This window comes from Erythrolamprus reginae, chromosome 2 (genome assembly GCF_031021105.1).
Source record: "Erythrolamprus reginae isolate rEryReg1 chromosome 2, rEryReg1.hap1, whole genome shotgun sequence".
In the NCBI taxonomy this organism is placed as follows: Eukaryota; Metazoa; Chordata; class Lepidosauria; order Squamata; family Dipsadidae; genus Erythrolamprus; species Erythrolamprus reginae.
In genome coordinates, this window is record NC_091951.1 from 235,582,914 (window position 1) to 235,595,536 (window position 12,623).

At 37.6% G+C, this 12,623-nt stretch overlaps 1 protein-coding gene across 4 annotated transcripts; it reads right to left on the minus strand.

The window, feature by feature from the left end:
* Positions 1 to 398: 398 nt before the first annotated feature.
* On the minus strand, positions 399 to 9,566 carry SLC25A51 (solute carrier family 25 member 51). Of its 4 annotated transcripts, none has more exons than XR_011558272.1 (3): positions 9,323 to 9,566; positions 7,074 to 7,147; positions 399 to 3,169 (listed from the first exon to the last, which is right to left on the minus strand). XR_011558272.1 is itself a non-coding variant. In XM_070742258.1 (3 exons), exon 3 carries the CDS (start codon positions 3,130 to 3,132, stop codon positions 2,251 to 2,253), a length of 882 nt encoding a protein of 293 aa, XP_070598359.1. In that variant the 5' UTR covers positions 3,133 to 3,169; positions 7,074 to 7,147; positions 9,402 to 9,491; the 3' UTR covers positions 399 to 2,250. The 4 variants fall into 4 exon arrangements, 2 of the variants coding, with proteins under 2 accessions (XP_070598359.1, XP_070598360.1); XR_011558273.1 differs by having other exon boundaries at positions 9,230 to 9,536; XM_070742258.1 differs by having other exon boundaries at positions 9,402 to 9,491.
* Between the last annotated feature and the right edge of the window lie 3,057 nt (positions 9,567 to 12,623).

A 12,623-nucleotide genomic window follows, 5' to 3' on the forward strand; every position in this document is an offset into this window, starting at 1 on the left:
CCCTCATAGATGTTCACTGGTGTCGACAGAATGTTTTGGATGATTACATGAATGGGTAGAACTGATACAGCCAACACATCACCATTCATACAACCACATCTCCCCACTGGAAGCATTATAGTCAGAGTACGAGGGGATGTTAAATCTAATTTACCCGTTGATCCAGTTCTTTAAAAAAAAACCTACTGCTCTTGCAACCCTACAATTTTTAAGTATGATCTCATTATGTTATTTGCAGTTCCATTGAAAGTTTTTCTGTTGGGTTGGGTGAGAAGACTGGTCCATGACCCCAGTCGTACAGAGTGGGCAAAAAAAGGACTGGAATGCCAACAAATATTCCCAGTCTTTATGGTCAGGGAAAAACAAAACACTATTACAGAATATTCATTTCAGGAAACTGGATTGACTTGTGTTTATTCCACCAAAGGAGCCACCACCCCTCCCCCAAATCCCTCTGGCAGAATTACATTTTACCAGATAAACATTCAACAGACATTTTGTTTATGTATATATATCTATAATTACAATAGTCAAAATAGTAAGCATTCTTTCATTTTGTGCTTGGCAATCCAACTGTGAAGCAAAGTATCTTAAGCATCAAAAAATCTAGATGATTAATATTGGATTTGGGGCACTCTTGTAGGGGGAGTGACAATAGGCAAAATAAAATAAATGCCCTACCACCACAAATCTACTGTTGTCTAAATTTTAAGAAAATAATTCTAACACTTGAAGAATAATCAACAGAGTTTGGGCAGACTTTCCTATAAATCATAAACAGGAAATATTACCATCTATTTGCATAAAATTGTCCAGCCAAAATGATTATTTTGGATGAATTTCCTCTTCCTAACTCATCCATTGCTTACTATTTCATATATGTGTATATTTATTGGCATGATTAAAAATTCACAGAAGCCTATGTAATATTTGCAGAGACTTTTTGTCCCTTTTTCAATATATGCATGGTCCGTCACGAGTTCATAGAGAGAAGTCTATATATAAAGGAGGGATTTAGGCAATTTTGTCACTTACTAAACGTGGATAGATAAATCTCTTATGCTAGAGTTTCTTGTATGAAGACAAATCTACATTAAAGGAAAAGCAAAGGGCAAGCTAGCCTTTTGCAAATTTATATATCCTCAGCATAAAGACTCCTGAATGGTGTGTTTTTCAACAGAGTAAAATATTGTTAAAAATGGCCACAAACATTTCATTTTGGTATGCAAGAATTCTTCTTCACTAGGTCTTAGGCTGATGGAGAGTATAATTCATTCAATCAAGTGTACTGTACCAGTAAATAGTACCTGTAATTTTATCTTGTTTGATTTTGGTTAATTTACCAAATCTGGTACCAAAATTTCTAAACTTGAAAAAAAGTGTATTTGCACGTGTATGTGTGTAATTGAAACCACCAACCTGGATTAGAGTATTTCACCAAAATTAATAATTTAAACACCTAATTGACATTGACAAATTCAGTGACAGTGCAAGATGAAGAATATTTTAAAGCTTTTCAGTGCTTTTCTCACTCTTTCCTCCATAGTCAACTCCCACTATTTAATAGTAGAGACCAGTTTCTAAAATTTAATACTAATATTGACAACATGACATTTGCATCAGTAATGCTCCAAAACTACTTGGAACTTATTTTAGAAGTGTTTTGTCTTCTATATTTGGCAGTCTCTTTTCAAAGTACAATAATATTCATCATCATCATCATCATCATCATAAAAACAACAACAGGGGGAACATGAAGCTTCATGGAAACTCAAGGTCCACATTACAAAAAAAATGCTACCATTTGTTACAAATGGTCAAGCAACAAATTAAATATCGGGGATTTTTTGTTCTGCTATTGTCTATGAAGTGCATTCTTTGGATCACCAGGAGTGTTGGTTGAATTAAGCTGAAGGTGACCTGGAGCAAATTTTCATAGGCCAGTATGAAATGTATTATGCTTTGAGTGAATCAACCCGCTGGCTTTATATTCTCAGTCATACAGCTGCCACATCCATAGATTGGAAGGCCAAGAACAAGACTGAATACAATTATATTTTGAACTAGTTAGGCACTGTTTAAATAGCTGTAATCCATACCAACTGAAACCACCATTTGTTGGCTATTTAGTTTCGTGAATGTTATGGAGTCAGAGATACTTGTGAGTGTTTTTCCATTGTATCCTGGCATTATAAACTGACAACTCAGGATTGTCCGATGCTCAACCGAAGAGAGAAAATTAATAACCAATCATAGCAATTTAAGCAAGAATTCGTAAGTTGCGTTAATTATTCCCCAAGAAATCAAGGACCGGTGATAATTTAGATGGGCCCCTCGGAAGAGATGCATCAATTTCCTGTCACGCTCCAGCCAAATCTTCATAAAGACGGAGGAAAACGATTGGAATTCCCCACCAATCTGTGACTGCATGCGGGCTTTGACAACATTCACAGGGAAAAACAGAAACCCCAACATAGCACCCAGTACCCCTCCACATATAAAATCATTGATCAGATGAGTAGGGTAAGTTGTTGCTTCTGGCAGGCACTGCTTGATGGGCCCTCGCAGGCCAAAAAAGAGAACATTGCTGGGACCGTTCCGAAGGAGGATTGGCACCAAGCCCCGATAATATTCTCTAGCCCCATGCTCTCGAAGACATCTGAATGCTTGGTAGGTATTTGTAAATTTGTCATGATGTTTGTAGTCCTGCAGAAGTGTCTGCACACGCTCAAAAGGGGTGAAGACAGCTTCTGTGGTCCCAGCAAGTACAGCTGCTAAGCTCCGGGCAAAGATTTCAGGCGCACTTATGTGTCTGAGGAGCACAGAAGACAAATCTTCATATAGGCCAAACATCAATGCCATAGTTGTGCTCTTCTGCATCAGCGGAGGAAGGATACCTCGGTACAAATTTCTGATTCCATCTTTCTGTAGTTGACATATTGCATCTCTGGTTCGTACCCCATAGAGCTGTTGACGAAACAGGACTTTCTGGATTGGGAAAGTTACTGCAATGTTTGCAATGGCTGCACAATAACCACATAAGTAATGTTTGCCTGAGCTAACTTTCACAATGAAATTACCAGGTTGATCTGCCTTTGCCTTGTTAAGCAAAAAGTCTTCTGAATCCGCCATGTTGCTTGTTGTGTTCTCACATAAGTATTCTCTTCTCCTATAAGAAGTAAAGGTGATTGAACAAAGCCAAAATCTACTTGCCTTTATTTCAGGTTAAAAAAATAACCACATTAAAAGGTTTAACTCGCCTCTTTATTAGTTTTCTGAAAGGTCTCTATATTTTATGCTAAATTTCAGAAAACATCCTACTTCAAAAGTACTAAGAGTATGTTTTCAGCTTCTGCTTTCCTTGTAATAAAGCACTGTGAAAATATTTTCATAGACTATTATAAAATTTTTGAAAATATTTAATTTCTAGGATCTTAGCCAACCAATCAATGCTACACTGTTTCCCAGGGACGTACCATTTCTCTTTTGTTCAATGTCTTCTCAACTGACTTAATATTTAGACAGTATCTTACATATAATATCAGCATGTTACAATATACTTCATTCAAGCAATAGGTCTCCTGTTCCCTTTAGTAATAAATTAATTTAATCAAAAAATAACTTTGGATTTCCAGAGCTACAGGTCTTCCCCTTCTAGCCTGTCATTTAGATTCAAATAAAATAAGATGCTGCAGACACACTTGAGATTTCTAACATCTTTAAAAAATTAAACAGTCTAAAAAAGAATGTATTTTTCTCCAATTAATGAAGAATGAAAAAACTGTAAGCCAAATAAAATAATAAATAAAAATAAGGGCCTAATGAACTTTAGTTTACGTTTGTTTTTGTCTTATTAAAAACCTGTTTTCCTTTTTTGTCAACTCATTTTATTCAGTCAAATGCATTATACTAAAATCTGAATTAGCAATAACTAGTGCCAAATACTTGTTTCTTATCTTATTTTGTCCTGTCAACCCTAATTCCTTATTTTTATTTTATTTTTTATATGTTCCTAAGTCAGTATTGCTCCTGGCAAACTACCTGAACTATTCCCTACAGTTTTCTTGGCAAGGTTTTTCATAAATGGTTTGCCATTGCCTTCTTCTTAGGGCTGTGGTATATTGGCCTCAAGTCATCTAGTTAGCTTTGTGCTTAATGTGGAATTTATTCTCAGGATGGATTAAAAAACCAACTTTTTAATTTTTTTTAAATGGATTTTTTAAATTTAAAAATTTTAATTAAAATATTTAAATTATTTTTATTTAAATTTATTTTAATAAAATGCTTTTGGAGTAAAAAATCTATCTAAAGGTAGTTTTCTAGTTAATATACATTAATAATTTAGTTTATTCAGCATGAAATGGAGCTTAGTTATGTAGCACAAGGCTGCATATTCTACAATATTTTTGGCAAACTCATTCAATGAATCCAAAGCTCTGCAAGCCAAAAAGGAAACCTTCATTTTGTTTATATTTAACTACCAGCAAGAATGAGTCTTTAATTTAAAGACTACCTATCATTTCAGATCCATCATTGCAGTGCCTGTTAGCGGGCATCCACTAGCCTGCTGCCGGCCATGTCCCTCACCTTGTGCTACCGCTACACTTAAATCAAGCCTTTTTACTAGTGATTTAAATAGATTTGATTTAAATCAAATCTGCCCTGCTTATTGCTCAATGCAAAAGAAAGGTGTAAAGTCAATCCAATGGAGAAATAGATATTATGCAAAGCCTTTAAAGGTGTTGCTTCCCCCCACTATCTTTCTGCACTTTACTCAGCTAAACAAATAGATGAATTGCTTCAAATCTCCTCTTCTTCTCAGTTTCACTTTCTGGTTTTCCTTTCCCAACCTTGAGTAAATTTACCTATCCATTTTTTTTTTCTTTAAAGAAATACCACTTTTACAAAGAAAGAAGGATGAAGACATCCTAAATTCTAACCACTGTGGTCAAAAGAGAATGGAGAGCCTTTAGTTGCAGAGTAATGCTCCTCCCATTATTGGCACCTATTGTCCTGATTAGAAATGAGGAGGGGACAGACTCAGCTACTATGCATTTTCTACTCACTGTTTAGCAATTACATCTGGACCAATCAAGAAGAGAAGCACTGATATTTTTAGTGTTCTACATATGAAACTATTCCTTCTACAACTTTCTGCAATGGTGAAGGCAGTCAATAATATGCTGTATTACAGTATTATGAAAATTAACAAACATTTAGCTGGTTGGCCTGCATATTGCAAAACCAGGACTGTTTCAGTGTAGGACAATTGAGAAACTGTAGTTAAATACAGAATGTAGCTGGTTAGGTGATATCTCTGACATAATACCTAATGGGATAAATTCCTTGAAGTTTATTTCTGAGATCCATCTGAAATGCTGTCCCCTTCTTTTAAAACCCTATCCAATCTAGGTCCTGGGCATCTTAAGGAATCTCAGCTTTCCTTGCTTTCTCCATTTTCTTCTAATGAGGCAAAGCATGACATTAGGATGAGAACTTTTTCTAATGTGATAATCTTAAGGAGCTCAACTGGAGCCTACATTCATTTTCCCCCCACTGCCAGACAACTATTGTTTTGTCCTCCTATATGCTATCTGTATAGTTTTTTCATCTGCAATATCAATAAATAAAACTGTCACGGTAACCAGGTATGGTGAAAAAAAACCTGGATTATGCAGTAGTCTGAAATGCAAAGCATTTCAACATTCTGCTTTTTTATGGTTGAATTACTTTTATTTTCTCTATTAATTAACATTTGTTGCATAAGTTTGCTACTGATCTGCCTGTAAACCTGCTTTTCCAGGCACATTCCTGTTTGCACAAGAGAAGTCATTAGCAATCATTTTAAATCTTTCTCTTACTTTTCTTTTTACCTATGTGTTACCTATTTCTTCATGTTTTCATTTTCAAATTCTGCATGGAATGGTCCTAAAGCTTTCTCCTTCTCTGTCATTTCCTAATTTCAACTCAACAAGAAAATAAAACACAGAAGTTTTATCCCACACCTGTTTAGCACTAGAAGAGGCTAATTTAGGGGGGAAATAAAAAGATAATGGGAATGGGAATATTTTATTGCAAACAAACCCAGAATTGGAAGCTAGCAAAATACAAGGCTGGATTTTGAAAAGGAGGAAATTCCATTCTTTAGTTAATATATTACTCTTAACAGGAAGGATGAAATGAGCTGAGGTTCTACAAACAAGTACAATACAATGCTCTCTATTCTATTAATTATTTTTCTTAATTTTGCACTTCCTTAGAAGGCACTCCATATTCTATATAGAATATTTCACTGTTCTACCCTATCAAGGCTGTATAGAAATCAAATATATGTAAAAAATTAAATACTACTTCCAGCAATTAAACACACAAAAAATGAACAGTGAAAGACAATTGTTCTAGTGAGGCAGCATTGTTCTAACTATATTGCTCAAAAAATTAAAGGGAACACTTAAACAACACAATATAACTCCAAGTAAATCAAACTTCTGTGAAATCAAACTGTCCACTTAGTATTCAATGAGAATATTTCATTCATTCAGATCTAGGATGTGCTATTTGAGTGTTCCCTTTATTTTTTTGAGCAGTGTATATTGAAGATGTATCAAAAGACACAGTAATTTATCACTAGAAGAAGTAAATGGACCTACTAATATATAGCCAAACTGAGATAACACAATGCCTCATTTCTCAACATAATATGGACTGCATTCATGTAACAAACATAAAGACTAACTGGAGACTTTACAAAGATTTACACCTACTAGTAAGGACAGGCCAATATTAAACTAGTGATCCTGGCATCAGGTGCACATATTTATTAAGAGCTACAATAGTCTGCATGTTAGTTTATCCAAACCACTTTCTCAAACAGCACCACCAGCCAAGATGTGATAATAATAGCTTAAGATAAGATAAGTTATCAAAGTTATTTGTACTTGTCCACATGAGCGAGAAAGTTACTTTCTTTTTTGTGTGTACAAGTTATAAGGAAATAAGAGTGTGATAACAATATACAGTGGGTTGCAAACTTTATTATAAGGAAGTCATCATAGTGAAAATGAGATAATTACCTTTCCTATATGATACAAAACAAGGTTTTCTCTGTATAAGTAGCATTCTGGAGTAGGTCTTCAAACTGTTCTGCCTAAAAAGGAACCAATATTCTTGTTTCATTTGGCTGCAAAAATTCAATTGGTGAGAAGATGGCAGCAAAGACATAGAAAATTAGCTCTTCTCCTGTCTAGTGCTCATCATTTGTTTATTTAAAGAATATTTAATTGATACTTCAGCTTTTGCCTGAATTTACTCAATTTGCCATCTGCATTTATAAAATATCCTATCTTCTCTACAGCCACTATAGTAAATTTTCCTTACTATTTGAGTAGGGAAAAAACTTCCTGTAACCTTTTTCTTGAGCATGATGAGATAAAGATTTTTCATGAGTATAGTTGTAACACAGAACCCCAAATCACATATTTTTAACAATTTGAAGAGATTTTAAATGTTACGTAATTGAATAGTATTCCAATTACACCATTTAGTCTAAGCAAACAAGCTGGCAGGAAAATTTTATTATCTAACATTTAGCTAAAGCTTTTCCTTGCTGTTTTCGCCCAGTGCTTATATTCCGTAATGATATTGGCTTCCCACTATACTTCCTTTCAAGTATAAACCCATGAGAAGCAAGTAAACACTGGTTATTTTTTTTCATCAATGCATTTGACAACATGTTTCTTCTTGATGCAAATTTAAAGTAAATGGTTATACTGATATTTGCTGTTTATTTGTTATGGTATATAACAAATACAGTATACCATAACAATCTAATATAAACTAACTATATTTTTAGAAAGACTTTGGAATTCCAGGAATTTCAAAAATCTTCTGTCACTGCAATACTACAAAGTAACTCAGTAACAATCCCAGTATTGTAAATATGAAATACATATGATTTGCCCATGAACTATTAAAACTTCACAGTTTAAAATTATAAATATCATATTGTACAACTATTGCTTCCCTTCCCCAAACAAAAATACTAATATTTCAAACTCCATGTTAGAACTACACTTCTATTTAGCCTATATCCATCATTAAACATGAACAAATTTTGAGATCTTGCATATTTTTGCAAATTTGGAGTTGGTGTCATATAATATTCCACTGGGATGCAAACATGCAATTTCTTTCAAAGCCATCACACTTTTCTATTATAGAATCCAATTCATTACATATAATAGGCCCTATAGTGCAAAAAAAGTGAAAATCCCTATTATAAACAATCCTCAGCAATTCCAAACTTAGCATGGTGGTAAATATATATCAAATTACCAGTTATACACCAGGAAAATTTTTTTTTTAAAAAATGCTTATAAGTTGACTCAGCCTTCCATCCTTCCAAGGTCGGTAAAATAAGGACCCAGATTGTTGGGGGCAATATGCTTATTCTCTATAAACCACTTAGAGAGGGCTGTAAAGCACTGTGAAGCCATATATAAGTCTAAATGCTATTGCTATTATTAAATTAATGGGTGCTTATTAATGGGTGGCAACTTGTAAGGCTAAGATCCCATATACAGTACTCATTATGCATATATAATATGCACATATTTGGGGGGGGGGTCATGCATGAAGCATTTTTGCAACTGAATAGCAATGCATTTGATTTGGTCCCTGCAAAAAATCATTTTGGGAGCTCACACAAGAGGTGTCCCCACTTCTACAAAATTAACCTACTAGGGGAACACTGAGGCAATGTTTTTTGAGGGCCGCCTTGTGCTTTTCCCAGATGGGGCGGCTAGGGGTGGTGCAGCACTGCAGGCTACTTCAGCTAACTGCTAGCTGCAGTTCAGCAGTTCAAATCTCACCACCGGCTCAAGGTTGACTCAGCCTTCCACCCTTTACCCGAGGCGGGTAAAATGAGGATCCAGATTATTGGGGGCGATATGCTGATTCTAGTAGGGCTGTAAAAGCATTATGAAGCGGTACATAAGTCTAAATGCTATTGCTATTTGCGACCCCATTTTTATACTATACCGTCTTTCCAAGAGAAGCAATTCAGGCCAGCAAAAAATAAAATAAAGAAAAGAAAGCGAACCACCACTTATAAAAGGCGTGATGCAATTCTGTTTGGGGGTCAATATATCAACAGAGTCTGAGATTGGTTAAGCAGAAACGCCCTTAAGCCTCCTCGCCCTGCCTTTGCCCCGAGGTCAGCCGCGAGCACCTGCGGCACAGCCCGACCCGCGCCGCTCCTTTCCTTCCCGTCCGTATCTCTCCATTTTGCCCGCCCGACTGCCTGCTCGTTTGCAATGCTCGCCTGCCGCCTTTGCTTCTCCTTCCGCCGCCACCTCAAACTCTGTTACGCCTCACGCCAATCCCCGCCAAATTCAACTGACCCGCGCGGGGGGCTTCCTTCATGGCGGCGGAGGCATCGCAGCTCCTCGCGCCGCACGTTACAACCCCGAGCGACGCGCGGCGGCCTGAAACTGACAGAAAAGCCCCTGGGCCGGCCGGGGGAAAAAAATAATAAATCAGCTCTCCTTTCGCCACGCCCTGGCCCCGCGCGCCGCAGAAACCAATGACGCCGTCGAACGGAGGGCACGTGACCCGCATCCTCCAATCCGCTCGCTCGCCTTTCCGAGGAAGGCCGGGTCGCGCTTCAAAGCGAGCTGCTTCTTTCCAGCGAAGGAAGAAGGCGGGGCTGGGTTGGTTCTCCTTTCAGGAAGAAGACGGGCGGGCTGGGAAGGGGCCGCTCTAGCGAATGCCTTGACTGTATAAGGGGAGGGAAGGGAAGGAGGAGAGCTAAAGGGCTTCCTGTTTTGCCTGATTGGAGGAGGAGGCGGCGCTGGAGGAGAATTGTGGGAGTTGAAGTCCACAAGTCTTAAAGGTTGCCAACTTTAAAGACCTCTGCCCGAGAAGGATGAAGTGGGGAGGGGGGGATGGAGTAGTGACAGACTACAGCAGTGGTTCTCAACCTTTCTAATGCTGCAACTCTTTAATACAGTCCCTCATGTTGTGGTGACCCCCAATCATAAGTCTAGCGCCAATTCTCCCAACAGAACTTTAAGCTGATTGGCAAGAAGGTCAGAGGGACACCCCTACTGTAAACACCTGATTGGTTGGTATTGTGGTTGGTTCTGGCCCAGCTCCTGCCCCAAGGAATGTGGAGGTGGGTGCAGGGGAAACATCAACATGTCATAGACCTGTTTTATTGCTGACAGAGTCAGGGAGTGAAGTTTCCTTGGAAGAAGAAGAAGGTGGGGGTGACTTGGAAGAGGGGAGTTTGGCAGACAGCCCAGGAGGAGATCAATCATCCTTGGATTCTGAACAAGAATGTATGACACATCCACGCATGCGTAGAGTGATGCATAGGAGACAACTGAAGGATTATTACAGGAGATAAATGAGGCCACCTGTGGTTGGGTGGAGCTGCTGTAATTAGTGGTACAGATAAAAGCAGCCTGGTGTTTTAGCCTCATGGCAGTTTATCTGGTTCATAGTTTCGTCAAGATCGTGGTTTTTGCTGTTCAAGATTGTGTGTGGACTTTCTGGACTTTAGAATTGGACTCAATTTCCCAGTTATTGGGTGAGCATTTGGATTGCACTTAACCTGTGCCTTGTGTGTACCAGAAAATCCCTTTGACATTTAAAAAGGGAGCTGTTTCTGTTTTTCTGTTGATAAAGACTTTTGGGTTTTCTTTCTATCGTGTGGTGTGTGTCTTCCTGGACTAATTACCCTGTAATTACGGGCGGTTGAGACACGCCGGCAGAACAGGTCGGATTGTAAAAATGTGATCCAAGGTGCCAAAATAGAAACTTTAGTTCCTAACACCATGGGAAAATTGTCTTTTCCCATGATCTTAGGCGACTCCTGTGAAGCAGCCATTTGATCCCTAAAGGGGTCCCAACCCCCAGGTTGAAAACTATTGGAGTACAGTATAGGACAGGGTTCCTCAGTGACCAGTACTGACCTCCAAAGGTCAGTAAAGGAGTGGGAGGCAAAATAGAATAGAATAGAATAGAATACTGTACTTTATTGGCCAAGTGCGATTGGACACACAAGGAATTTGTCTTTGGTGCATATGCTCTCAGTGTACATAAAAGAAAAGATACATTTGTCAAGAATCAAGAATAGCTCAGGAATAGCTCAAGAAATAGCTCAGTAAATGATCGATAAATGATAAAAAGGTCATTAGGTAAGTTAATAGGAGTCTGCAAAACTCTATTCCAGTCTTTCCAATCTTGCAAAAAGGTGACTAGAGATGAGACTTGTGTTACTCAAGGTTGGATAGTTCAGCCACCAGCAAGAATCCATCATCAGAAGAGTCAGCCAGATGTTCAGACTGGATTTGGCATTTTTAATTCACGTAGTGGCCTATCTAGTCCTTCCCAAAGATTTGGAATAGGCAGATGTAGGTGTTTTATGGTGTTAGATATACCATCGCAGGATATATGCTGTTCTGAGTAAAGCTGCCTTTTGCAATTGACTGATAGTGGATTTGTAAATGTCGATGGATGTTCAAGTGGTGCTTTAGTAGTTTGGGAGATGCACCCATGACTCCCATTGCTATTGGCACCATCTTTGCTTTCTTTTTACACTTGTTCTATTTGCAGGTCTTTGTATTTTGTTATCTTCTCCAAGCTGTTTCTCTTCTCCTGGCATTGCTACATTCATTAGCAGACTTTAAATTATTTGTAGAACTATTAAAATATTATTTATTAAATTAATTATTAAATCTAATATTTGAGTGCCAATGAACAATCTAATGTTTCCTGAAGGATTGGATGAGCTTAAGAGTTTGGGGACCCCTGTTAGGAAGTGATGTAGCATTAACTGGTTAGCTTTTTAAAAGGCTGTTTGGCTGTGGATTTGTGTTTAATGGATAGAAAATCGTTCCACTACTTCTGCAAAGCAGTCAGACAAAGAATTAAGAGGTTCCTGGCCCTCCCAGATGGCACTTTTGTTCAGGGCATCTGTTGAAATGGACACACATGCAAGCACCCACAGACACTGTGATAATATTAGTCTTTAAAGAAGCATGGAATCACACAATCCACTACATTATATATATAGTGATTGTACAAGAAAAAAATATAAATACACAATAAAATGATTTACGAGACTGAAAAGAGATAAAGTGTCCGATTTGCTTGTTAGGAAAGATTTCTAAAATATGTCCTTAAAATATTATAATAAAACTACTGTTAGAAGATCCTGTATGCAGTGTTCCCTCTAATTTTTTTGGGGGGTGGGCGGAAAAGTATAGTGTCTGAGCGGCAGTCCCTTTGGGACTGGGCGGCACTCTTTCCCTCTCACTCTTTCCCTTTCGGCTTCTGGGCAGGTTTGAAAAACTCTGAGTTGATGATGATTTTTAAGTGAGCCATTGCTCACTGCTCAGCTTAGAGGGAACTATGCCTGTATGTAGAAATGTATTTCCCAATGTTACTTTCTACAGTGTCACCCCAAAATAATATATAATAATTCTTTTTTTTTAACTTTAAAGAAAGAAAAAAGAATTACTGCAAATATTGATTGGAAATAGTATAAGGGCAGATTAGATGGACCATGAGGTCTTTTTCTGCCATCAATTTTCTATGTTTCTTTGTTCCCATAAAGT

What these genes read in the sequence shown, in the direction of transcription:
- SLC25A51 (XM_070742258.1), bottom strand. Translation starts at nt 3,132, where the DNA reads ATGGCGGATTCAGAAGACTTTTTGCTTAACAAGGCAAAGGCAGATCAA.